This window comes from Bos grunniens, chromosome 13, assembly GCF_055505025.1.
Source record: "Bos grunniens cultivar Pamir isolate PY7600 chromosome 13, Bosgru_T2T1.0, whole genome shotgun sequence".
Taxonomy (NCBI): Eukaryota; Metazoa; Chordata; class Mammalia; order Artiodactyla; family Bovidae; genus Bos; species Bos grunniens.
This window is the reverse complement of record NC_141177.1, coordinates 1,937,169-1,964,221: the sequence shown is the minus strand read 5'-3', so window position 1 is coordinate 1,964,221 and position 27,053 is coordinate 1,937,169. Positions and strand designations below refer to the sequence as shown.

General features: G+C 48.4%; 1 protein-coding gene across 21 annotated transcripts in view; it reads right to left on the bottom strand.

The window, feature by feature from the left end:
- BCAS1 (brain enriched myelin associated protein 1) overlaps nucleotides 1–27,053 on the bottom strand; it is a 99,609-nt gene that overhangs the window by 63,478 nt on the left and 9,078 nt on the right. For 17 of the 21 annotated variants that reach the window (XR_015138809.1, XM_086331262.1, XM_086331263.1 and 14 more), the window contains exons 2-4: nucleotides 23,960–24,036; nucleotides 22,652–22,730; nucleotides 2,705–3,276 (exon numbers count right to left, since the gene is read on the bottom strand). Coding sequence is in view for 20 of the 21 variants with exons in the window: in XM_086331262.1 (XP_086187388.1) it covers nucleotides 2,705–3,276; nucleotides 22,652–22,730; nucleotides 23,960–24,031 (723 nt within the window). In the remaining variant the exon portion in view is untranslated. The remainder of the gene's footprint in view (nucleotides 1–2,704; nucleotides 3,277–22,651; nucleotides 22,731–23,959; nucleotides 24,037–27,053) is intronic. The other 4 variants (XM_086331279.1, XM_086331281.1, XM_086331284.1 and 1 more) reach the window with 1 other exon arrangement.

The following is a 27,053-nucleotide window of genomic DNA, read 5'->3' as shown; positions in this document are numbered from 1 at the left end:
CATGGACAGAGGAGCCTGGCGGGCTACAGTCCATGGGGTCGCAAAGGACAGGACTGAGCATGCATGCAGGCAGACAGGCAGAGCGGGCACTCCATATTTCAAATTCCAGTGATACAACCAACCAAAAATGGAAATTTTCTGTGTAACAAACACAGATGCAAATTTCGTGGCTGAGTCTAAGGAAACAAATGCACTTAATTCCACATGGACGATGAGTGGCGATTTTTAGATCTTCTGAGAGGTTACTGTAACTTCCAAATATCACCCACGGGCCTGGCTATATTAAATACCTGCCATGTTGCCAACACAGACCCCCACCTCCTGGATCAAACTTGATTTTGGAACTCATTCCACTCCAGCTGAGGTGCTGTCCCAAAGAGCGTGCAATTAAAAAAAATAGAGTTGATAAAGCACAATTCTTAAACCTTCCTGCCCATTTTTTAGGATAGGAATGGATTGACTGCCTTAAGTTTTTATGGTTAAATATGTTCAAGGGTCGGTTATCAGAGACGGAACTGGTTTACTTGACTACTTTGGGGGTTTGGATGTGTCAAGAGACTTCTATTCAGAGATGGGATACTCAGTCCTTCATTCTCTTCCCATAAATAACGCAGTCTTTTCTCAATTCGGGCAATGGGCTGGCTTTGGAAGCCCATGGAAATGAAACGTGACCATGCAAAACTCAGAATGGCCTGGGGAGCCCATGGCCAATAACAGGAAGCCACAAGGCTCAAGTAAAACAGTCAGTAGTTTTTCAAATATTCATGAATATTGATGTCCTTGACCCAAGACAAGGACTCTGGGCTCCGGGTGCAAATATTTGATGGACGCTTCCCTGGGCCACCTAGACTGATTCTCCTTGAGTCTGGACAACTTCCCCAATACTTGGCCTCCCCCACCAGAGCCCTGGGTGCTTGCATCGTAACTGTGGATTTTTTGCATCTCTTCTCTCGCTAGACCACAGACTCCCTGAGGCCAGCGACCTTATGCTGTCCACCACCGTGGTCGTGCCTCACCTGTGTCTGGTAGCGTCACACTCAGTAAAGATCTGATGTGTGCATGCACGCTAAGTTGCTTCTGCCATATGCGACTCTGTTGACCCCATGGACGGTAGCCCGCCAGCCTCCTCTGTCCGTGGGATTCTCCAGGCAGGAACACTGGAGTGGGGTGCCATTCCCTTCTCCAGGGGACCTTTCCAACCCAGAGGTTGAACCTGAGTCTCCTGAACTGCAGGCAGATTCTTTTACCATCTGAGCCACCAGGAAAGGCCAAAGATTTGATGCCAGCATACATTTGAAGACTCACTTTGAATTAAACAGAAAGTTTATTCAGTAGGCTCCTGAACTGTTGCATTTAGGGAAGGGGCATTTAAAGGGCAATTTTTCTAACTTTCGAAAGAAAATTGAAAAAGCAGTCCTTGGAATAAAAACTTACAGAAAGGAGAAGAACGCTGATAGCATGAGCCTTAACGTACGGACCTTATGATCTTTCCCAACTCGGTCTACAGTTTTCAGCTACTGTCTAGTATTTACAGTGTCATTCCTGACACCACCTGTTGGTGTCAGATTAATGCGATACTTATTTTCCTGAATAAAAATAACATCCGGACAGTGCCTGGCACATTGTAAATGCTAAATAAACGACAGTCAGAGTTGCTATTAGCAGCTTGGCAGGGAAGCTAGCTGTCATTAAGACAATTATATTGACAACCATGTAATAATAATCAGCCCACCTAATTTTCTCCTGGCTCTAATCTCAACTAGAGATTCTTGACTCCCAAATTTTGAAAAATACTGTTGCTTAAAAATCCATTAACTACAGGAATAAGTGCCTTAAAATACAATGTATCTACTTTTATTTCCTTCTTCACTCAAAGAGTTCTTTTCTGGGTCCCCAATACAAACAAACTCTCAAAGTTAAAAGTAAATGCTCTTTTTTAAGATCAAAAGAACTCGCCTTTTTCTGCACAGGAAAGAAAGCAACTGATTTGGATGCCTCTTAAAAGAAAAAAAAAATCTTGTTTTTACAAAGGGATTACCCCAGCTTGTTGGAAAATAATTTGTACACAAAAGAGTTGGCCCAGAGTTGTAAAAGCCCTTTACACACACTTTAGTGCAAAAGATAGTTAAAGATTAGCCCAGGCTATTAAAAGTACGAAATGCAATGCATTTCAAAAAAAAGCCCATAGACACACTGCATACGAAGCCAGCTACTCAGACAGGCAGACATTTCAGTCTTTTGGAAACCGTCTTTATTCTGCTCATGCCTTTCCTCCAGACTCCACTGATCATAAATGCAACCTGTCCAGCTCTGCCTTTGATAAATGGAAGGACGGATTCATCCGTATGTTAGTCACCTCCTCTTTTCTGTTACATAAAACAGATGCCACAGCTGTTATTGTTCTGGCAACAGATGTTTCTGCCGCAGAAACAAGGGCAGGCACCGGGCTCCAATGTGCTGGTTGTTCTAGAGGGACCTACGGCTCGTCACCTCGTCAGGACCCCTCAGTGATGGCAGAGCAAGACACGCGCGATCGTCCTGCCCCACAAGGACCCCTCAGTGATGGCAGAGCAAGACGCGCGATCGTCCTGCCCCACAAGGACCCCTCAGTGATGGCAGAGCAAGACGCGCGATCGTCCTGCCCCACAAGTGCCCCCGACACCCCACCCCGAGCCTGCAGCAAGAGCAAAACAGATTGTCTCACCCTCTCTGCAGGGCCATCCTCGGACTGCGTGGATAACCCAGGAGCTTCGGCGGCCGGGTGAGGATGTTCTGTGCTCTCAGCCTCCAGCGGGAGGTCCACGGGGGCTTTGTCCCGTCCCTTGTCCAGCTTGAAGAGTTTGTCAAAGAAGCTGGAGTCCTTGGGCTTGGCGGGGGCTGCTGCCCCGGGCTCAGACGGAGGGTGCTCCGGCCCAGGGGTGGCAGGGAGGCCCTCCGCCTGGGCCGGGGTCTGCCCGGGGGTTTTATCCGGGCCATGCCCGGGTGCAGCTGCCACCGGAAGGGCCATGGGCTCACTCGGGTCTTTGTTTCCTGGAGCTTTATCGGAGCTGACATCAAGCCTCACGGATCCACTGGATGAATCTGTGGCTTGGTCTCCGGTACGCCCTGGTACAGGCCGAGAGAGTGTCAAGAAAAAACGAGATTTAGCAGCTGGTGCCTGGGGTTTGGCGTCCTTCCCAAGACTCTCGCCGTTGGCCTCCGCAGCCGCGCTGGTCTCCATTGTCTTGGGGGAAGAAGCGGCCACATTATCCTCCTGGATGCTGATTCCCAGATCGACTGTAAAGGCAAACATGAGCAGCGGTCATTCACCCCAGAGAGGACATCCGAGGGTCGCGGACGGACTCCCCGCATTTCACACGCAGAGGCGGGGGAGATGGGCTGGGGACCCTACTGGGCCCTGACTCCTCTGCGGGGCAGAGGTCAGCTGTCCAGGCGTCTTCCGACCGAGGCGAGGGGGAGGAAGCCAAGCAGGAAAGCACCTGCCGGGGCCGTTTGAGGGACACACCAACTGTCAGCTTTAACCCCAGGGATCCTGCAAGAAGCAGGGCATCGCGATTTCACCTGGGAGGCAGGCCAGCTGCCACAGGCTTAGGGGAACAATCTCCCGACCTCGGCCCCCTGTCTGGGTCGGGAGAATTCTTTGTCGGGTCCACCTTGTGCCCCACAGGGTGTTGGGTAGCACCCCACGAGACACTGAGCACCCCAGAATGCCCCAACACCCCAGAGCATCCTGACTGGGGACCCCAGAAATATCTCTGGGTGTTGCCGAAACATGCATTTGAGAAGCGCAAAGCTGGACTGTCTATTTGACTCTGAGTTACTGAGCTTTTCTCTGCCTCAGTTTTCTGGTAAAATGAGGAAAACAGTGGAACCTACCCCTGTAATTTTGTTACGGAGATTCCATGGGTTAATATTCTCAAAGCACATCAAGCGGTGCCTGGAATATAGCAAGTGCTCAATGAACAGCATAAACATAAGTCATCATCGTTGCTGCTGAGGGAGAGAAGTGACAGCCAGGGAAGCTGGGGCAGCCTCTCCCGGCCGCCCAGCGAGCACAGCTTATTCCAGAGGTCACTCGCTCTCCGTCTCTCCTGCACTAGCGTCAGCTGCCGAGAATACAGGCAGATTTTAAAAAGGACTACTCAGATGCTGCCATTCTGACATCTGGAAGGGCAGGCGTCTACACAAGCTGGTGGGTTAGACCCCCAGCCACAAGACTGCACATGGGTTCTGCCTCCTTCAGGGAGGGGCTCTGCTCCCAGAATCCACCTGTTTCTGCTTTGAACTCTGCACAGACCTCACTGAACCGCCTCACTTTCTGGGTCGCTGTTATAAAGCAGTGTGATATTCAGGAGAAAGATACACTGCAAAACTGGGTATCACAGGTGAAGACCAAGCTCCTCGGGCTGCCCTGGAGGTCCAGGGGTGGAGAGCCCACCTGCCGGCGCGGGGGACGCAGGTTCAACCCCTGACCTGGGAAGATCCCACAGGCCACAAGGCAACCCTCAGGCTGCAGCTACTGAAGCCCGTGCACCCTAGAGCCCGTGCTCAGCAACAAGAAAGGCCCTGGCAGCGAGGCTGAGCCCCGCACGGAGGCAGCAGCCCCTGCCCGCCACAACCAGGGGAGGCACGAGTGTGCATGCAAAGATGCAGGGCAGCCAAAATCAATCAAGCGTATTTTAAAAGATCAGGATTCTCTACCCACAAGCCGAGTGACCTTGGGCAAGTCACTGCAAATCTCTGAGTTTCTTTATATGTAAAATGGGAGAAACAGAAGCTCCCATGTAGTGCAGTTGTGATGTTTCAAGGACAAAATTCATACAAAGTATCAGGAACCCTGCCTTTCGATAGCAGCTGCTTAATAATTGACAGGTAGCTGTGATTGTGTAGTTTGGAGTGAACTCGTCTTAGTATCTGTGGGAAAAGTGAACTCGTCTTAGTATCTGTGGGAAAAGTGAACTCGTCTTAGTATCTGTGGGAAAAGAGAAAGAAGAGAAGCTACAGACTTCCCTGGTGGCCCAGTGGCTACGACTGCACGTTCCCACTGCAGGGAGGCCGGGTTCGATCCCTGGTCAGGGAACCAGATGCCACCTGCCACAGTGAAAAGATTCTCACACGTCGTAACTACATAATGCCCCAACAAGGTCAAAGACCCCACACATTGCAACTAAGACCTGGAGCAGCCAAATAAGTAAGTTATTTTTTAAAAAGAAGAGCACTGAGGTTTCTTTAGGTCATACATTGCTCATAACTAGTGAGAGATACATACATTTAGCAATTATTTTTGCCAAACTCTAGTATCTCCCAGCGTCTAAAGTCAGGAACAAACAGTAAAGGAGAGAGAGAGACAGAAACAGAGAGCGAGCGTGCACACCGGACTCCTGGGCAGATGGTGGCCTCCTCTTCAAGCTTTGAGAGCAGAGAAGAAACGGCCAGAGGACCAGTGCCAAGCACTAGCTGCTGCTGCTGCTGCTAAGTCGCTTCAGTCCTGTCCGACTCTGCGACCCCATAGACGGCAGCCCACCAGGCTCCCCCGTCCCTGGGATTCTCCAGGCAAGAACACTGGAGTGGGTTGCCATCTCCTTCTCCAATGCATGAAAGTGAAAAGTGAAAGTGAAGTCGCTCAGTCGTGTCCAACTCCCAGCGACCCCATGGACTGCAGCCCACCAGGCCCCTCCGTCCATGGGATGCTCCAGGCACGAGCACTGGAGTGGGGTGCCACTGCCTTCTCCGCCAAGCACTAGGGGCCGCCATAAACTCGGGGTGCAGGGACACCACTTTGCGTGCACTGGATTTGTCTTCCAGCTCATGTTTATCATTTTTCTGTGGTCCTGGACTTCATAACTGTGGTAAACATTATACTCAGAAGGGAAGAGGGAGGGAGGGAGAGGGAACAAGGAAGTGACGGAGGGACGTGTCAGGATGCCAAGTACGCACGTCAAGTAGCCCAAGTGTCAGAGTGAATGTGAATGACTTGTGGGGACACCCCACGCCAGGAAAAGAGGACACAGCTGACAAGAAAGGGGAGCCGAAGAGTCAGAACAACGGAGGGCTTTTCAAACGCCGAGAACGTGGACGGACCTCTGAGTCTTTTGCCTGTCTTCCTTACTCTCTGGCCGGGAACCCAAGGAGCTAGTGCTAAGTAAGAGCATTTTGGTCGGAGAAAAAGTGTTTGGAAAAAACCTTTGCCGGGACAGACTTTTAAAAAGTGCCAGTGCATTGCTTTGATAAAGGATCCATCCTTACACCAAGAACCTAGAGTGAACTTCAAGGCACCAAGGGCTACAGCAGACGCCAGCCACAAGTGCTGGTATCAGAGGGTGGGCTGAGTGTTTCGGTGACTTGTGGGACTGAGGGCTTCTTAGACAGGGCAGCCCGTAACTACGAAGCTCCGCCCACCCCCCAAACTGGGGTGAGCATGTGTCCAGTCCCATCACTTGCAGCTTCTACTTCTCTTGCTAAGATGCTCACCTCTCAGGTGGCCACATGACCTAAGCTGGACTAACAAAAGTAAATCTTATGATTTTTGCTGAGCCTACTAGAACAGAGTTGTGATCTTTGTGCTGCAGTAGTCAAGCCAGTAAGGGGGTACATCTGGAGTTGGTGGCCTCGGCTATCACATTCGAGAGCGCTTGCCTGAGAATCAACACAGATAAAAGCCCTACGAGATCCGTGGTTGCATTTGGACACCTGGATCCAGCTGTCCCTGAAGCTGGTTTACCATTCCACAGCCGGTAGAGCTTCGTTTTTTTGTTTTGTTTTTCCACTTATGCCAGTTTTAAATTAAGTACATACTCTGTGACTTGGAGAGAATTTCAGCGACTTAGTCAGTACCTATTTCACTTGTTAATTAATAGCAGTCAACCTTCTCCTTGAGAAGTTGTCTCCAGGCTCTTCAAATATATCTAGGAGGCATTTAATACAGGATGAAGGAGAGGAAAGAAAATGAAATGCAATAAAAAGTGAGTCATAAGGAGCTGGATAGATACAAACAGAAAAACAAAACAAACCCACCAACACTTTGCTTTCTCAGTAAAAAGGAAGGAAAAAAATTCACGTGGGGAAAAATATTACAGTCACTTGAGACCTTGGATAAGCATTAAAAAGCAAATAAATTATATTCTGAAACAGTAACTTACACATGCACAATCCTTGTGAACGACTAGGAAGAAAACCCACTGGAGTTTCAGGGTTTATAGTCTTGCAAACATGGGGATGACCTCCACGCCTTCCTCACATTATTATGGAAAGAATAAAAAGTTCCTTCTGGGTGACCGGAACGAAGCTTTTCATTCCTATGAAAACCTTGGGAAAAGTCCATCTGGAATCTGGTTTCAATAAAAAGTTTTCTCACAAAGCAGACAGATGACATAGCAAAGAGCTTTTACTTCCCCTGCAATAAATGCGTAAGAGTTTAAGGAAAACAAGAAGAAATCAAGTAAGACTGCAAATGGTGGCTCCCAACTATTTAGGAGAGCCGAAAATGTTGATCTCCTTAGTGCAGAAAAGACATTTTGTATTGTGTGCGTGTGTATGTGTGTGTGTCTTACTTAAGAAAGTCATTTTATCTAGACACGTGATGCAGAACTTACTTCTGGTGGCACCTTAGTGTCACTGAAAAGTACTTAGATTGTGGATCAGAGGAACCTGATTAACTCTAAAAATGAAATATGTGACCCGGATAAGTTCCTTTATATCATGTTTCCTCAATTTTCTTTAATTAAAAAAAAAATGGACAGGAAAATAATTGTCCTCTTCAAAAGGTAATTGTGAGGACTAAGCAAAATGCTTCCTACAAGGTACTTAACACAGGTGGGTACTGGATAAACATTAGTTGTTTTGTGACATTTATATGTTATTAATCTAATGACCGTGTCATTTCCTAAATAGAAGCCTAAGGAAAGGAATTATTCCAATGATTTAACCTATACACTTGGGGGGTCTGGAAAGACTTTAAAATAGTAACGATATGGGCTTCCCTGGTGGCTCAATGGTGAAGAATCCACCTACCAGTGGAGGAGACATGGGTTCGGTCCCCGATTCAGGAAGATCCCACATGCTGAGCGGCAACGAAGCCCGCCTGTCACAGCTACTGAGCCTGTGCTCTGGAGCCCGGGAGCCACGGCCACTGAAGCCTGAGCGCCCTCCAGCCCAGGCTCCGCAACAAGAGGAGCCGCGGCACTGGGGGCCCACACACCCCAGCTGGACGGCAGCCCCGTGGGCGGCAGCCAGGGAAAAGCCTGAGCAGCAGTGAAGACCCCGCACAGCCCAAACCAATAAATGCACTTTAAAGGGCAATGATACGAATTCACTGATCTTCAGAAATCTGAGAACCTGGGCCGTGGAAGGTTCAAGGATGCTTTTTCCAAGCACCAAGTATTCTTAGTCAAGACAAGCTGCTTCGTCAGCAATCTGTTACCTATTTAACACACACACGTACAAGCTCATATGGCACTATTCAGAATCTCTGAGTAAGGGCTACCTTTTATTTGCCTTTTTCGTGAGCCAAGGCTACAATCTTCACTTGATACAGCTGTAAACACAATAGCTGATATTCACTGAATGCTTCCTGCATGTCAGGCGGTAAAGGAAATGCTGAATGTGACAAGAAATGTTTTGTTTCTGTATTACAGCAATCCATGCCAGGTACCATGGTCCCTCCCATTTTACAGGCGTAGAAACTGCAGCTCTGAGAATAAAGTCACTTTTTAAAAAACATTTGGCTGCACCAGGTCTTGGTTGGGGCGTGTGGGTCTGGGTCCCCGAGCAGGGGTTGAACCCAGGGCCCTGCGTTGGAAGCTCGAGTTATTTGCCACTGGGCCACCAGGGCAGTCCCTAGAATTCTTTTCTCTTAAGAACTCAATATCCAAACATTTCTAGGGCTGAAGGTTAAAGAGGGAACTAGAAACTGTCGTCATAATTTTATTCATGAACGAAGCGTCCACTTACAACTCCCCACTCCTACACGGTCATATGCGTCACTACGGTGACCAGTCAGGACAAAAGCTAAGAGGAAATACAACGCACACGAATCGCAAAGGGAAATTGCAAATGATGGTGGAGTTCACAGAGCCGTGTAAAGATCACACACATGGTTATTGTTGGATGAGGACCCGAGGGAGTTGGAATAGCTCACCAAAGGAGAAGGAAAAGTAGATGATGGCACACTAAGTCTTCAAAGGCGAACTCTAGTCGAATATCAAAGGATTACCACGGACCCTGGGGCAGACGGATGAAGACCTCAGTTTTGCAAAAATGACCCCTCTGCGGTCAGGCTGCGGGAGTCAAATGACACTTCAAACAACCGAGGCTTTATGTGTTGTATAAATGCGTTTGTTGTTTTAAAGATCTTGAAATAAGGATTCACGGGTCAGCTGCTTGTGGCTTGAAGGAAGATGTTAGATTTGAAACCTTCACCGAATGATCAGATTTCATGCTTTCCATCTCCATATTAACAGGGCAGGATGTCCTCTCCAAGAGTGCAGCAAAAGTAAAAGAAAGGGATAGGTTTGGGGGGCAGGAGGGAAGAACTCTGAACTCTCAGCTGAATACGATGTGTCTGAACATTTGGTGACAAAAATGCTGGGTTCAGCGTTACGTGGGCAAAAGCTGACTTACCCCACACTCTCTCTCGAAAGCATCCTCTGAAGCCAGCCATCTCTGTTAGTCGCTGTAGGGGCCAGACTGCACCAGCGACTCTCAGAATTTTCCCTCCCCTCTATTCTTTTGTTTATTTTTGGCTGTTGGGTCTCCACTGCCGTGTGGGCTTTTCTGCAGTTGTGCTGAGCGGGGGCGACTCCCTACTTGCAGCACCGGAGCTTCTCTCATTGCGGAGCCTGCGCTCCAGAGCAATTGCGGGGCACGGGCTTAGTCGTCCCGAGGCATGTGGGATATTCCTGGATCGCAGATCAAACCCGTGTCTCCTGCACTGGCAGGCGGATTCTTCACCACTGTCCCACCAGGGGAGCCTCCCTCCCGCCTTTGCATGCATCTCCTGTCAGTCATACGCTTATAAAAGTCTGGAACACGCAAAGATTACCTATTGCAGAACCAGTCTTTGCTCCAACATGAGCAGATACTGTCACTCAAAGACAGATGTTTCATTGTCTCTCAATTTACTAGTAGCACGCGCGTAACACGTCTTACCTCCCGTATGGTCAGCCTCCCAGTGCTTCCCTTTCCCCGCCGCTGTCCCTCACCTTCACCGCAGTAGAACGAGTCTTTCAGCCTGGTGTACCTTATCAGACGTCGTTCATGCTCAGACAAATATATACAAGCACCCCAGATACAAGTTCTAGGAGGCTGTATTTGTCCTTGTTGGTTTTTACAAAAATAGATTGATATTAGATATCATTTTTAATTGCTTTTATGTATCATTGTTATGGATTGAATGTTTGTGTCCCCCACAGTTCATATGCTGAAATCCTAACTTCCACTGTGATGGTATTAGGAGGTGGAGCTTTTGGGAGGGGATTAGGTTTCAAATCCTGAAAGATGATGCTGTGAAAGTGCTGCACTCAATATGCCAGCAAAGTTGGAAAACTCAGCAGTGGCCACAGGACTGGAAAAGGTCAGTTTTCATTCCAATCCCAAAGAAAGGCAATGCCAAAGAATGCTCAAACTACCGCACAATTGCAGTCATCTCACATGCTAGTACAGTAAGGCTCAAAATTCTCCAAGCCAGACTTCAGCAATACGTGAACCGTGAACTTCCAGATGTTCAAGCTGGTTTTAGTAAAAGGCAGAGGAACCAGAGATCAAATTGCCAACATCCGCTGAATCATGGAAACAGCAAGAGAGTTCCAGAAAAACATCTATTTCTGCTTTATTGACTATGCCAAAGCCTCTGACTGTGTGGATCACAATAAACTGTGGACAATTCTGAAAGAGATGGGAATACCAGACCACCTGACCTGCCTCTTGAGAAATCTGTATGCAGGTCAGGAAGCAACAGTTAGAACTGGACATGGAACAACAGACTGGTTCCAAATAGGAAAAGGAGTACGTCAAGGCTGTATATTGTCACCCTGCTTATTTAACTTATATGCAGAGTCCATCATGAGAAATGCTGGGCTGGAAGAACCACAAGCTGGAATCAAGATTGCCAGGAGAAATATCAATAACCTCAGATATGCAGATGACACCACCGTTATGGCAGAAAGTGAAGAGGAACTCAAAAGCCTCTTGATGAAAGTGAAAGTGGAGAGTGAAAAAGTTGGCTTAAAGCTCAACATTCAGAAAACTAAGATCATGGCATCTGGTCCCATCACTTCATGGGAAATAGATGGGGAAACAGTGGAAACAGTGTCAGACTTTATTTTTTGGGCTCCAAAATCACTGCAGATGGTGACTGCAGCCATGAAATTAAAAGATGCTTACTCGTTGGAAGGAAAGTTATGACCAACCTAGATAACATATTCAAAAGCAGAGACATTACTTTGCCAACAAAGGTCTGTCTACTCAAGGCTATGGTTTTTCCTGTGGTCATGTATGGATGTGAGAATTGGACTGTGAAGAAGGCTGAGCGCTGAAGAATTGATGCTTTTAAACTGTGGTGTTGGAGAAGACTCTTGAGAGTCCCTTGGACTGCAAAGAGATCCAACCAGTCCATTCTGAAGGACATCAGCCCTGGGATTTCTTTGGAAGGAATGATGCTAAAGCTGAAACTCCAGTACTTTGGCCACCTCATGCGAAGAGTTGACTCATTGGAAAAGACTCTGATGCTGGGAGGGATTGTGGGCAGGAGGAGAAGGGGACAACAGAGGATGAGATGGCTGGATGGCATCACTGACTCAATGGACATGAGTCTGAGTAAACTCTGGGAGTTGGTGATGGACAGGGAGGCCTGGCGTGCTGTGATTCATGGCATTGCAAAGAGTCGGACATGACTGAGTGACTGAACTGAACTGAACTAGGTTATGAGGATGGAGCCCTCATCAATGGGATTAGTGTCCTTATAAAGGAGGTCCCACCTCCACCACGTGAGGATACAGTGAAGAGATGACTGACTGTGAACCAGGACCTGGTCCCTCCCCAGGCAAGGAGTCCACTGGCACCTTGAGCTTGGACTTCTCAGCCTCTAGAATCATGAGAAATAAATGGGTATTGTTTAAGCCTCCAGGTCTCTGGTATTTTTGTTCAGTTCAGCTCAGTTCAGTCACTCAGTCATGTCCAACTCTTTGTGACCCCATGAATCACAGCACGCCAGGCCTCCCTGTCCATCACCAACTCCCGGAGTTCACTCAGACTCATGTCCATCGAGTCAGTGATGCCATCCAGCCATCTCATCCTCTGTTGTCCCCTTCTCCTCCTGCCCACAATCCCTCCCAGCATCAGAGTCTTTTCCAATGAGTCAACTCTTCGCACGAGGTGGCCAAAGTACTGGAGTGTCAGCTTTAGCATCATTCCTTCTAAAGAAATCCCAGGGATGATCTCCGTCAGAATGGACTGGTTGGATAGCTGCCCAAATGGACTGAGATAACCTCAGTTCTCCCCTTCCTCAATCAATACATCCCGAATCTATCTTATCTTTTAAAAATAGCTGTAAAACATTCCTTAATATGAATATACCAAAAGAGATTTATGTCACTGGCTGATCAATGAACATTATGATAGTTTCCAAATAATTTTTTTTCCACGTTCATTACAAACAGTGCTGGGGAAAACTTCTATGATCGAAGGTCCTAAGCCAGTGCTTTATTTCTATAGAATAGAGGTACAGATGTAGAATCGCTGCACCCAAATTAATGTGCATTTAATTTTTAAAAATAGACACTGCCAGATTAATTCCCAAAAAGAGGCTCCAGAGATTCACATTTCCGACAGCAATATGGTAAGTGTCTCTCACCCCCAAGGGTGGCAGGGAAGATACGTAGCAGGAACGCGGATCACGCACACAGTATTAAACACCTTTAAATGCGAAAAGAAAGAGACTTACCAGCGAAAATCACACAGCGTTCCCTTGATGCTCTCAGCTGTCAGGACAGGAAGGCTAAACTCTGGAGATGGCAGGTGGGAGCAGGTTGAATTCAGCCTACGCTGAACACTGCTGAACAGCGGCAAGTACTCGTGTGGACACTGAGAACAGCCAGCCAGAAAGCAATAGGAGACAAGGGGCTCAGAGGAAAAGGGCGGGGAAAAGAGCCAGGTCGGGAAGACGCTACAGGGGCTTCTCCGGTGGCCCAGCGGTAAAGAATCCACCTTGCAATGCAGAGGCCATGGGTTCGATCCCTGGTTGGGGAGCTAAGATCCCACACATGTAGAGCCACTGAGCCCACATGCCACAACCACTGAGCCCATCTGCTGCAACCACTGAACCCGAGCGCCCCAACTAGAGGGTCCGGAGGCTGCACGGAAGGATCCCACACGATGCAACCCAGATCCCTTGTGGCACAGGTAAGATCCAGCACAGCCAAGTACATGGATAAATTCTTTAAAAAAGACGACGTATTCTCCAGAGTGGGAGATGCAAATGATCAATGAGCACGATAGAAGATGTTCATTATGCTCAGTCATCAGGGAAAGGCAATCAAAACCACACCGTGTGACCACCTCACACCCACCAAGATAACCATAATCAAAGACACTCCAACCCAGGTGAACCTTGAAAACGTTACGCTCGGTGAAAGGATCCAAATACAAAATGCCACCTATGGTATGACTCTCTGTGTATAAACTGTCCAGGGCAGGCGAATCCAAAGGCAGGAAGCACGTTCACGGTGGCCTGGGTGGGGGAGGGGAGTAGAGATTAACTGCTCAAGGGATTTGTTTGATGAAATTTCTTTGATGAAATGTGGAATCAGACAGAGGAGACGGCTGTAGTACCTTGTGAATATAGTAAAGAGGACTACATCGCATAATACACTTGAAAAGGGCGAATTATACGGTATGTGAGTTATAGCTCAGTTTTCAAAATGAAGACCCTGTGCTAACAAACCAGCGCAGCTCTGGGGCGGGGCGTGAACGCTGAGGATGAACAGAGGATTCACAGTCAGGGCAGGTGACTTTCAAGCCAACGAGAAGAAATGGATGGGCTACGTCTATCAAACGGAAATTCTCCAGGAGAATTTCTAACGAGAAAAAGCGCTAAGAGGTGGAGAAGCATGAGATTTCACAGAGGACGTGCCTGCCGCAAGGAGGGGCACGGAGCCTGCCGCAAGGAGGGGCACGGAGCTGGGCCCTCTGGCGGCCCGTTTTCAGAACCGTCTGTAACAGCTTGAAGCAGCGGGCTGGAGCCGCAGGGTCTGTGTGGGTGGCGTGTCCAGCGGGGCCGCAGGGCGCAGAGCTGAGGGTCAGGAGACTGTCTACTGAGGGAGGTGTATCCAGGGAGCGCGGAAGGGCAGAGAGGGCGGCGCCCAGGAAAGGCGCCAGCGCCCGGGGAAACGCGCGCTGCTCTCTGCGGTCCAGCTGCGTCCTTGGGAGCCCGCGCTGGCGGACAGTCCAGGGCCCGGCCCGCGCCTCCTCTTCGCCCAGAGCGGCCCCCGACCTCCCAGAAGCCCTGCAACTAGCGTGGGCTCGTGCCCTCCTGCTGGCCCGTGAGGTTTAAGCGGACGCCTGCTTGGGGCATGGGCTTCCGGCGAGGACCCTCCTTTCGTTCCCAATAAAGGGAGAAAAAACAGCGGCGCACGGTGGCCTTTCCTGCTCTTGGGTCCCATCGCCCGAGGACGGGACGCGTGGGTAGGGCCAGCTTGGAGCCGCGGTGCGTATTTACAACACGCGCCTGGTATCTGACAATGCTGGCGAACCGCCGCACCGCACTTGGAAGGGCTGACCCCCACACTCCTTTTCATAACTAAAAGTGCCTTCACTTAGGGCTGCATTACTTGCAGAGGATCCATCAGGATCTAGGACTTGCTCTTCAGCTGCTTCTCTTGCCCCTCTACTGCTGCTGGTCTGATGTGTCCCGGCTCATTAATCTATCCGTCCTCAGCAAGCTTTCTGTGCATCTCCGAGCCTGTGCTAAACTCTGGGGTTACTGCAACAACAAACGAAATGTTTTGTTCTCAGGAACTTTTATCCAAGTAGGGGAAACATTTTAAAAGCCAGCCAACTGGGGGAAGACCGTGAGTGCCAAGCACACAGACCTATTTGCCCCTTCCCAGCCAGCGACGCTGGTCCCAGGTTGTCCCTCTATCAGGAGGCTGAGTTTCGGGTTGGGTCTCCCAGCACACTTTGCCCAGGCATCCTGACTGGCTTCTCTTCTCACTCGTTATGGCACAGCATTGGCAGGCGGATCGTTTATGCAAGTCAGGATTTTCAGTCCAAAAATTATTCCACTTACTTCTCTTAAAAAAAAAATTAAAATTAGGCAGTTTTTCTTTTTAGGAAAAAATTGACTACAAACAAAAATGAAAGACAAATTTTTTTAGAAACTTCTTATCCAGGTGAAACAGAAACAGGTCTTCTGTTTCTGAAAAATGATGTTTTCTGACAGATAAATCATGCTTTAGTCTCTGCCATTCATTAGCAGTGAGAACAGCTTTCTTAAAAGGGTGAACAATTGTGATAAATTTGATAGAAATCAAAGAAGGAGGAAAACGAGGTACTTACATTTCCCTAAAAACTGGTGAGGTTTTAGGTATATACACAGGTGGAAAGTTTGGTCAGGCCATACAGCAGGGGAGAGGCCATTGGTAAAGGACACTCGTGACTGTGGACCCTGGTGTGGTTTTCCCCTGTCGTGTTTATTTCTTCACTTATCCTATGCCAGTCGCTCTATACAGCTCGTGTTATTATTATTTCCACTTTCCAGAAGAGTCTCTGAGAGGACACATTTCTTGCCAAGGTTACATAGCTACTGAGTGACAGAGCCGGGATTCCCAGGAGGCACAAGCGATAAAGGATGTGCCTGTAAATGCAGGGGACGTAAGAGACGTAGGTTCGATCCCTGGGTTGGGAAGATCCCTCGGAGGAGGGCAGAGCAACCCACTCCAGTATCCTTGCCTGGAGAGTCCCATGCACAGAGGAGCCTGGCAGGCTACGGTCCACGGGGTCACACAGAGTCAGACAGGACGGAAGCGGCTTAGCGCGCACGCGTGACAGAGCCAGCACGCGGTCTGCGAACCTCCAGGTCTTCAGGGCACTCGTATTAGTTTCTTGTTGCCATTCTAACAAACTACCCCCACTTCTGTGCCTTAAAACAACACAAGTATCATATCACAACCACCAGCGCCATGACCGTTGACAACTGCCATGGCAACAGCTGAAAGACTGTCTACAAGGACTGAAAAGGGGTGCCCGCCCAGCCCCGGGCGTAGCATACCCCTGTGCGCAGGTGAGTCATGAATACCCCTCCCTCTCTTCACTCAGCCCCCGCCCTTTTGCCTTGACCTTCCGTATATACATTGTGTCCCAGGCCAAGTCAGGGTGAGAAGTTGATTTTCGAACCAAGTCCCCGCTTTTCCATTCTCTGGCCGTTGAGTAAAGCTTGTGCTGTTTTAGGCTCAGCATAAGTTTCTTTTCTGATTGTGCGAATCTGAATTAAAAAAGAACCTTCCCCACCGAGGAAGAGGGCTTCAGTCTGGCTAGGACCTAAGTGGAGATGCTGCTGCTCAGTTGCTAAGTCGTGTCTGACTTTTTGTAACCCCAAGAACCGCAGGCTCCTCTGTCCTTCACTGTCTTCCAGAGTTTGCTCTAATTCATGTCCATTGAGTCGGTGATGACATCCAACCATTTCATCCTCTGTCGTCCCCTTCCCCTTCTCCTCCCGCCTTCAATCTTTCCCAGCATCGGGGTCTTTTCTTTGCATCAGGTGGCCAAAGTATTGGAGTTTCAGCTTCAGCATCAGTCCCTCCAATGAATATTCAGGACTGATTTCCTTTAGGATGGACGGGTTGGATCTCCTTGCTGTCCAAGGGACTCTCAAGAGTCTTCTCCAACACCACAGTTCAAAAGCAGCAATTTTTCAGCACTCAGCCTTCTTTATGGTTCAACTCTCACATCCATATGTGACTACTGGAAAAACCATAGCCTTGACTAGATGGACCTTTGTCCACAAAATGATGACTATACATCTCTTTGCCTACAACCAATTTGGTAATACCCCTCTTAAAAGGACCCTATGGTCCTTTTATTGGGTCTACCTGAATAATCCAGGCTCAGCTCCCCACCTCAAGATCCTTAATTTAATCCCATCACAAAACCTGCTTTTGACATGTGAAGTGACATTCCCAGGCCCTGGAGATTCGGACGTGGACATCTGGCCTCCTGTTCTGGCATGATAGTTTTGTAGTCGGGGGTGGTTCATTCCTATCTCTGCACAGGGGTATAGCATCGTGTGAATCTGCTCTAACTGATGCAGCCACCCTCCTGATGGACATGTAGCTCTTTGGGAAGTGCTTCCCCGGCTACTCTGGATTTCAAATCAACATGTATTGGAAAAAGAAAGGGAAGAACTGAAGAAACGAATTTAAACAACCACCTTTTGACAGAGCAAACACATTAGCCTCTGACCCAAAGGTGCAAGAAACGGGGTTGTGCACAGCAGTAAGTCACACTGCCCGTGGCGTTGGCACCATTACCAGCTTCCCTGAAACAAGACTTTCAAACGGCATCTGAAATTGGCAACTGAAGTTAGAAATATAATACGGAAATAAACATGAGACATTTTGATTTTCTGAGATATTGTTTTTGAAGATGAAGTATAATGCTAAGCTTTGGAGAGAAAGCCCTCATCTACATGAGTTGTACTACTTGATGTTGGTTTGATATCAAGATCCCTAGTCTCTTACTCTCACTAAGAAAAAATACTATGCAAGATAAATTTATTTCTACAAGGAAATAGAATGTAATTTCATGGATTGATTGTAAAGAAGGTTGTGCCTGATTGATCTCTCCCACAGTGTGTCCGGAAGACAAAAAATAAAACACTGAAAAAGTATAAGGGATGCAGGGGGAAAAAGTTTCAAGGTTATATTTTAAATTTGCAAGAGCTATCTAGATGAGCTAATCAGTTAACTTCATACCCGAATGATGGCCTTTATTAACATTAAATCCAAAACAGAAAAATAAACTTTCCTCACACGTTGACCACATGTTAGACACGCTTCCAAGCACTGCAGGTGTATCAACTCACTTAAGCTTCCCAACAATCTTCAAAGCTTTGTCCTACTGTTACTGCGATTCCCATTTTACAGATGTGAGACCAGAGAGGCTCAGCAACTGGCCTAAGGTCGCACAGCAAAGCCACGACGTGAGTTTAGGACCCTGCTCCCTAGGCTGTGTGCTCAGGCGCTGCTTCTCAGTAGGTCTTCATGGGAGATGTTCCCGCCTGGCAGTGAACGTCTTCAATAGGAGAAAAAAGGAGAGGAAAAGTATAGATAAAAAGAAGGAAAACAGTCACCCAAGGGCCCATGTATCTATTTTTCTAGTCACTTTTCTCTGTTTTTGTTCAGTCACTCAGTCATGCCCAGCGCTTTGTGACCCCGTGGACTGTAGCCCACCAGGCTCTCTGTCCACGGGATTTTTCAGGGAAGAGCACTGGGCGGGATGCCATGCCCTCCTCCAGGGGATCTTCCCGACCCAGGGATCGAAGCTGTGTCTCTTGCATTGGCAAGCGGATTCTTTACCACTGAGCCAGCAGGGAAGCCTGACTTTCTCTCTGCATACACACACGCATACACCAAATGAACCAAACATGCACCAAAAGACATGGCCAAAGAATTCTGTCCAAAGGATTAAAAAAAAAAAATCACCCAGGATCCCACTTGTGTAGCCCTCTAAAAACTGCACTGAAAGTGATAAATAACCTGGAGAAAACAGCTCAAGGATAATAAGCTGCTTTCCCCATTCAAAGGGATCATCAGTCCAAAGAGAGTTGCAGAGGGCACAGTGTCAGTGGACGCAGGCGGAGGTTTTGGCCTCAGAGGATTAACTTAAACTTGCTACAGATTCTTCAGCGGTGCTGATGCAAGGCTGCGTCGCACGTAAGCTGGTACAACCAAGCACGGGTCACTCAAACGAGATTTTTTTTCTCCTCGGTATGTAGGTACCCACAGCAACACACTGTCCCAGATTGTCACCCTGTATTTCGTTACCTGTTTTCCTCTTTACAGGAAGACCTGCCAATTACATATATACACACACACATTACATGTAATATATACACACATTACGTATGTATATACTATATATATAATTGCTGGGAGCAGAGAGGAAAGTACGGAAAGGGGGAGAAACAAGGAGAGGGAGAAGACGAGGGGGCCGTCTCGATTTCCACCGTTTTGCTCCCATGTTCTGCTTCCGACGCTCTCCTCACCCTTGTGCCCCATATTAAAAATAGGGGCATAACCTCAGCAACAACAGTGATGGAAAGACGACAAAGAACCACTTCTGAAGGACACATTAGGTTGTCAGGGCCTCTAGATCAGTCGAGAATGTCGACAGTTTGCAAATGATAAAAACGACACGAGCTCCTGTCCAAGTGGGTGCGTCTCAGCCGCCAGCTTTACGCCGCTCTCACCAAAGCTGCTGCCGCCAGTTCAGTCCATTCCACCCACATCAGAGCAGAAATCTGACTCACAGGTTGAAAGGCAGGAAGAGACTTGTGACTTTAATCTCATCCTGTGGTTGCCAATCCTGCCTGTGCCTCTGAACCCTCTAGAAAACGTTCAGCAGTTCAGACCCCCAGGGCTCAACTGGAGGGTATTCTGGAAAGATGGGACCTGGGCATCTACGCTTTTAATAAGCAACCAAGGTAAGATCCTGGGACATCATATAATAAGAAATATATGCTTGGTCTTCATCCCTGTTCCTGGCACAGAGCTCCTAAAACTTACCTTTAAGAGTCAAGAAGATGACCTTTGTTATTGATAACAAGCCAGCCCCTTTTAACCACATTTGAGTTTATGTTAATGAGGTGATTTTGGAAAAGCCCCTCTAAGGATGGGGTTCCCGGTTGCCAGAGAAACAAGACATGTGATCAGAGGGCTAGGATTTCAGCTTCACCACCCGGCCAATCTTCCAGGAGGGGAGAGCAGCTGAAAATTGAGGTCTACCATCAATAGCCAGCGATCTAATCAATCATGCCTACGTAGTGAAACCTTCACAAACGTCTGTGAAGACAGGGTTCAGATTGCTTCTGGGTTGATAAGCACGTGGAGGTTCTGGACGGGTGGCTTGTCCAGAGAAAGCGTGGACGCTCCCCACCCCAGGGTCCCTCCCATCACCTCTCCCATCACCTCCTCCATCGGCCGTCATCGCCGAGTTGTATCTGCTTAGAATGAACTGGTGACCTGCTAAGGGGCTTCCCTGGTACCTGAGCATAAAGAATCTGCCTGCCAATGCAGAAGACATGGGTGCAATCCCTGGGTCAGGAAGATCCGCTGGAGAAGAGACTGGCAACCCAGTCCAGTATTTTTGCCTGGGAAATGCCATGGACAGAGGAGCCTGGGGGGCTACAGTCCAGGGGGTCGCAGAAGGATTGGACATGACTGAGTGACTGAACAGCAACCATCTAGCAAGCACACAGCTCTCCTGTGCTCTGTGAGCTGTTCTGGCAAATGATTGAACCTGAGGGGGAAGTCGTGGGAACCTCTGCTCTGTAGCCGAGCAGGAGAGAAGTTGTGGGTAAGCCGGGGACTCCCCACTTGCCATTGGCAACTTTAGTGGGAGGTAGTCTTATGATACCGAGCCCATAAGGAGTGCGAGCCGATGCTAACTCTTGGTAAACGGTGTCAGAACTGAACTGAACTGTGGGATACCCAGCTGGTGTCACAGATCCCCTTGGTATGGAAAACCCACATAACTGCTGTCAGATGTGCTGTGAGCAGCAGAGCGTAGACGGGGGAAACAGAGAGCAGCGTCTTCTCTTACACTGGGAAATTCTAGAGCTTCTGGACCAGTGCTGTGATTCATCTCCTCACTGTGCAGGGAAGGGCACTGAAGCCCAGAAACTCTCGTGCAAGTGACAGGGACCGTAACCATCATACAGTCACACAGCCAACACGCACAGGGCACTTACTACGTGCCCTGAAATGTGTGCTTTTATTACATCTGATACTTATGCTTAGGTACTGTTGTTATCCCACTTCATTGACAAGGAGGCTGAGGTTCCGAGAGGTTAAGTAACTGGCTCAAGGTCACACAGCTGGCAGGTGGCAAAACCAGCAGTCTGATTCCAGAGTTCTTACCCTCAACCACTGGGACACCCTGCTCTCATATGATTTACTGATAATTTTCACATAGTAGAACTCAGTCAATTTTGACGCTTGGAATTTATAGCCTTGCTGTCGTTTAGGTGCTAAGTTGTGTCCAACTCTTTGTGACCCTATGGACTGTAGCCTACCAGCCTCCTGTCTATAGAATTTCCCAGGCAAGAATATTGGAGTGGATTGCCATTTCCTTCTCCAGGGATCTTCCTGACCCAGGGATCAAACCTGCATCTCCTGCCTCTCCTGCATTGGCAGATCTTTACCACTGAGTCACCAGGGAAGCCCTTATAGCCTTATGCTGCTGCTGCTAAGTCACTTCAGTCGTGTCCGACTCTGTGTGACCCCATAGACGGCAGCCCACCAGGCTCCCCCATTATAGCCTTATACTCCAGAATAAAATCAAATAGATAAGCACATTGTCCAGTTTCAACACCGCCCTCCGCTGTCTTCTGTATTTCACTTGTCTGTTTGGAATTCCTAAGTGCTGGGTAATAAGTAAGACGCTTGATCTCCTCAAGTTCTCTCATCAATTCTACGAGATAGGTATCATTATCCCCACTTTACAGATGAGAAAACTGAGGCTTAGAAAGCCACGTGGCTCACTCCAGGTCCCACAGCCAGTAAGTTCCAGGGCAGGGGTTTTAACTTTGGTCTGTTGGACTCCAAAGAACCCAGCCTCCCAGTGTTTCTATTCTGTTGGTTTTCACTTATTGCTGTAAATCCTCAGACTCTTGCAGACATCATACACACCCCAGAGAGTGCTGTTACGAGTTGAATTGCTGAGATGACGGAGTCCTAACCCCAGTTCCTACGGCCCCATTTGGAAGTAGGGTCTCTGCTGAGGATCAAGTCAAGAAGAGGCCGGGGCTGTGCACAGCCCCACGTGCCTGTGTCTGTACAGAAGAGAGAGGCTTGGACCCAGAGACAGATGCTCATAGAAGGAAGATGCTGGGAAAACCAAAGAGGAGCACTGTGTCGAAGCCAAAGAGTCTGAGGCCCCCGGGAGTCAAAGCAGAGGCAGGGGACAGTCCTTTTTTTCAAGACTATTTTTTGTTTGTTTGATGTGGACCAATTTTTTAAGTCTTTATTGAATTTGTTACAGTATTGCTTCTGTTTTTTGTTTTGGTTTTTTGGTCATGAGGCATGGGGGAGTCTTAGCTCCCTGACCAGGGATTGAACCTGCCACGCCTGCGTTGGAAGGCGGAGTCTTAACTGCTGGACCACCAGGGAAGTCCCCAGGGAACAGATTTTTTCACACACAGGTCTCTCAGAAGATCCTGACCTTGCCCACGCCCTGAATTCCCTTCCAGCCCCAGCACAGACAATACACTGCTGTTGCTTGAGCCGTCCACTGTGTGGCGCTGTGTTTGCAGCCCCAGGAGCGACACGCGTGCCTTCCGCGCGGCTTCAGCCCCGGCATCTGCCTCACCGTGAGCAGGGCCAGCAGCCCTTCCCCATCCTCATCCCCACCCTCAGGACGAGCAGCCCGCCGGGACACTCACCTTCATCGTAGAGTTGAACAGTGCGGGCGGACGTGATGACCGGCAGGCCGTTTTGACCACACGCGTCCCCAGACGTGACCTGGAACAGAATGTGTGGCAGTATTAGCCAAGTCTTGGATGAGAAAAATCAGAAAAACTCAGGAAAGAAACTCAAGGCTACAAGGGCGCCTCACAAATTAAAGTCTCCACTTCTAGAAACCACCCTGATTTCTGTGACGCCTCAGAGAAACCAATACCCCGATCTAAAGGACAGGATGCCCGGGTTGACAAGAGCTTTGCACAGTCTATGCCTGTTCTCAGCAAGCCCCGTGAGCCCAGGCAGGACAGACCCCTCCGTACAGATGGGACTCCCGGGCAAAGCGGGGGGCAGGGGGGGGCGCTGGTGCGCCTGGTGAGGGGACAAGAGCATGACGGGCTGGGAGGTTAACCACACCCCAGGGTCCCGCACACAAGCACAGCCTCCAGGCCACACTCTCCTCAGATTCAGGAAGTCGCCCGTTGCTACTTTTCTGCTCCATGCCCACTCCCTTCATCGAGCTGTTGCAACCCCTTTCCAATTTTAGGTCACTGCTGAATTATTTTTTTCTCTTCTGTTATTTATTGCTGACATTTAAAAAGGTTACACATATATACACATACAGATATACTCACATGGAAAGAAAAAAAGATTGCAAAAAAAAAATTTGTTACCCGATGTCATTTTCGTAATAAATGATCTCACTCATAGTTGGCATTAACTGAATATTGATTATATGCTAAGTACTTTGCATATATTGTCTTATTTTGCTAACACTATTAATAGTGTAATATATGTTAATAAGTGTAGAGAGGAAAAAAAAGCTAAAAGACTAAATACGCATCTTTTGGAAGACTTTATATTTTTGTAGCAGTTTTGTTTAAAAGAAGCTTGTGTTTGGAAGTTTCCTGGATACTAGAGTTGTGACAACCAAGAAACGTCTCCAGACACTGCCAGTGGTGAGGCAGAACCACCCACAGTTGAGAACCACTGGTCCAGACCCACTTGCACCTGTGCACCGATGGATGGGAATCAGTCACCATGGAGACTCAGGTTCCATGGGCCCCCTTCCCTGCGATTTCTGGATCCCTGGGCCTTGAGTGGGGCCCTAAGAGCCTGCACTTTTAACAGCTCCTCGATGGGTTCTCGAGGTTTGCGTCCCACTGAGCAACCCCCGAGAGCAGCAACCGCCGCACCGCTCGCCCGGAGAGCCTTGGGCAGGCTCCTCCTTCTGCCGTCACCCCGACCCTCCCGACCAATAGCTAACGACGCAGAGAGCGTAACGACACCACCTTGTGAGTGTCTGCTTCCGGGTCATTCTCTTGGTCTTCCAGTCTTTGGGGAACACTCATTTGGTTACCCATTGTTCCTGCAACAGAGAAAAAGAGAGACTCAGAAAATTAAAACCCAAGAGAAACGGGAGCCTCACTTCTGCATACAAAACTAAGATGCAGAGACCTGCCCAGTCACTGTGGGCGTATTAGCACAAGCGCAGGGAGACCAATTGCTCATGTCTGTTTTGAGGAATGAGGGAAGATTTGGGGCTCATGAATTCAACAGAATTAAAGTCAAATGCAGGAGCTTCACTGGTGGTGCAGCAGTTAGAACTCCACACTTGAGCTGCAGGGAGCACGGGTTCTGTCCCTGGTCGGGGAACTAAGATCCCACAAGCTGTGTGGCGTGGCTAAAAAAAAAAAAGTGTAGTAAAGAGTTTGGTGGTTTAGTCGCTAAGTCGTGTCTGACTCTTGCGACCTTATGGACTGTAGCCCGCCAGGCTCCTCTGTCCATGGGATTCTCCAGGCAAGAATATTGGAGTGGGTTGCCATTTCCTTCTCCAGAATAGAGTTTGGGAACCTAATAAAGAGTGGATACATGTGTATGTATAACTGATTCACTTTGCTGTACAGCAGGAGGTAACGCAACATTGTAAACCAACTATACGCCCATAAATTTTCTCAAAATCGATTTGTTTTTGGCTGTGCTGGGTCTCTGTTGCTGCACAGGCTTTCCTCTAGTTGTGGCTTCTCCCTGCACTGACTTCTCTGTGGCAAAGCGTGGGCTCTGGGGCATGCAGGCTTCGGCAGCTGTGGCTCATGGGCTCGGTACTTTCAGCTCCCTGTCTCTGGGGCCCGGGCTCAGTAGTTGTGGCACACGGGCTCAGCTGCTCTGGAGCGTGTGGGACCTTCCTGGACCAGGGATGGAACTTATGTTTCCTGCATTGGCAGGCGGGTTCTTTACCACTGAGCCACTAGGGAAGATCCCTAAGATTTCTTTAAAATGCAGTCCCAATTTTCAACTGTGTTTCATTTCTGGGGGATTATTATCATCGTGAAAAACATATTCCACATAGGTATCATTTTCGTCCTTCTTAGCCAGTCACAGCTATTAGATCAAGGAGATTTTAGAATGCAGACAGTTAAAATGATACTTCTAATTTTTAATATTCTCTGATCCTCAAACTAAATTAAGTCCTCTGTTAAAACCTCTTGTAGCACAGGCATTTTTTCATGGCACTTAGCACTACGTGTTACATATGTATCTATCATATATGATAGATACCTATATTTATATATATCTATTTGGCTATATTTTCATTCATTTACTGATTCACCAAATGTACGCTGAGTACCAGCTTTGCACCATATGCTGAAGCAGACACCAGGGTTGCAGCTGTGAATTAAACAGTTGAAATCTGTTGGGTGGACAGTCAGTAACAGACAGTAAATCCACACATCAGGCCACATCTGATAGCTCAAGGCAGGACGTGCAGTGGTGGTGAGCACAGACCAGGAACAGGACAACCTGGGCTTGAACGCTCTCCCTGCCCCTTGCTGCTGCGTGTCCTTGGATGAGTTAATTAGCCTCTCTGTGCCTCACAGGGCTGCTACAAGTACACAATGAGTTAATGCTTGTAAGGTGGTTAGAACAATGCATGGTTCTTTGTAAGCAATATAGAAGTGTTTGCTAATCCAAACACCTATGGTTCAATGCTATGAACAAGAAGGTAATAGGTAACATATCTATTATTATATATGAACATTAACGGGGGCACAGAAGAGGGCAGGAAGCGGCAACACTGGGTAGGATGGTTCTGAATGAAGTACAACTGATCCAGACTTAACTCTGAGGGCAATACAGAACACTTGACTTCCATCTCCCGTCCCCAGTAGCTGTAAGCACCGTGAGGGCAGGGACTGTCTCTCGTTACCCACCATTATAGCTCAGCAGTGCGTCTGCACTGATCAGGTGTCAAATTATAACTTATTAGTTGAGTGGAGGGAATAATTATTAGTAACAATCTCTCACCCCGAAGCACTGAACTAGGCCCTAACCCACGTTATCCCTAAGCCCTTCAAGAGCCTCACGACAACACTAATGACGAGAGTTCACAACTGTTCACACGTCCTCAGCTCCAAGTGCTGCTTTCCCAGAGCGCATCCCGCGGCGTCTCGCGTGGCCCCGCACGCCCGCGTGAACACGCGTCACCGTCATGTCACTCTAGCCGAGAGGAAGCTGAGTCACGAGGAGGTAAAATCGCCTTCCAAAGATCAGCTGGTTAAAGACGGCAGAGGGAGATTCCTGCACAGGCTGCCTCTGCTCCAGCCTCTGGAATGTTCCCTGCAGAATTCCCTTCCCCTGGAAAGGAGGGCACTGAGTCTCCCGAACGCGCCCAGGACGCACATCCAGAGAAGGGCCGCGTGAGGTCTTGACCCGGAGGACGTCTCTTCCGGAGGCGGGGCTCCTCCAGTCCCTCTGCTGCCTGACTAGTGAAAGCCGGTTTTTCACGCCCACAGTGATTCCAACGTAGCCCTTCTCCAAAGACCTGGCTGCCGACTCATCAGCCTGCTGGCTTTTGGAATAACAGCCAGGGATTTTAATTCCTGGCCAAACGCAGCCAATGCATCTCCAAGGATTTCCATGGGAGGAGACTTGAGTAATCAGAAATTTGGGAGGCCATAAAAGGGCTTTCTTGGGAGAACCTGGTAGATATCAGAATCGGGATTTTATGTATTAACCACAGATCATTACAACAGGTAATAAAGCTGGACAGTGCTAAAACGTACAGGACCCCAGTTATGTTGCAATATTTTCTGTTTATAAAATCCAAGATATCCATACTCCCAATAGGCCATCGCTTCATCTATAAATGGGATACTACGAAAATAATATTGAATATTCAAGGCCAGGGTCAGCAAATGACAGCTGGGGAACAAATCCAGTCCACCGCCTGTTTTAGGCTGGCCTGTGTGCTGAGAATGGATTTTACACTTATAAAGGGTTGGGGGAAAAAATCAGAAGAATCATAGATTGTGACACATGAGAATTATATGAAATTCAAATTGTGGTATCCATAAATAAAATTCTATTGGAAGACAGCCATGCCCA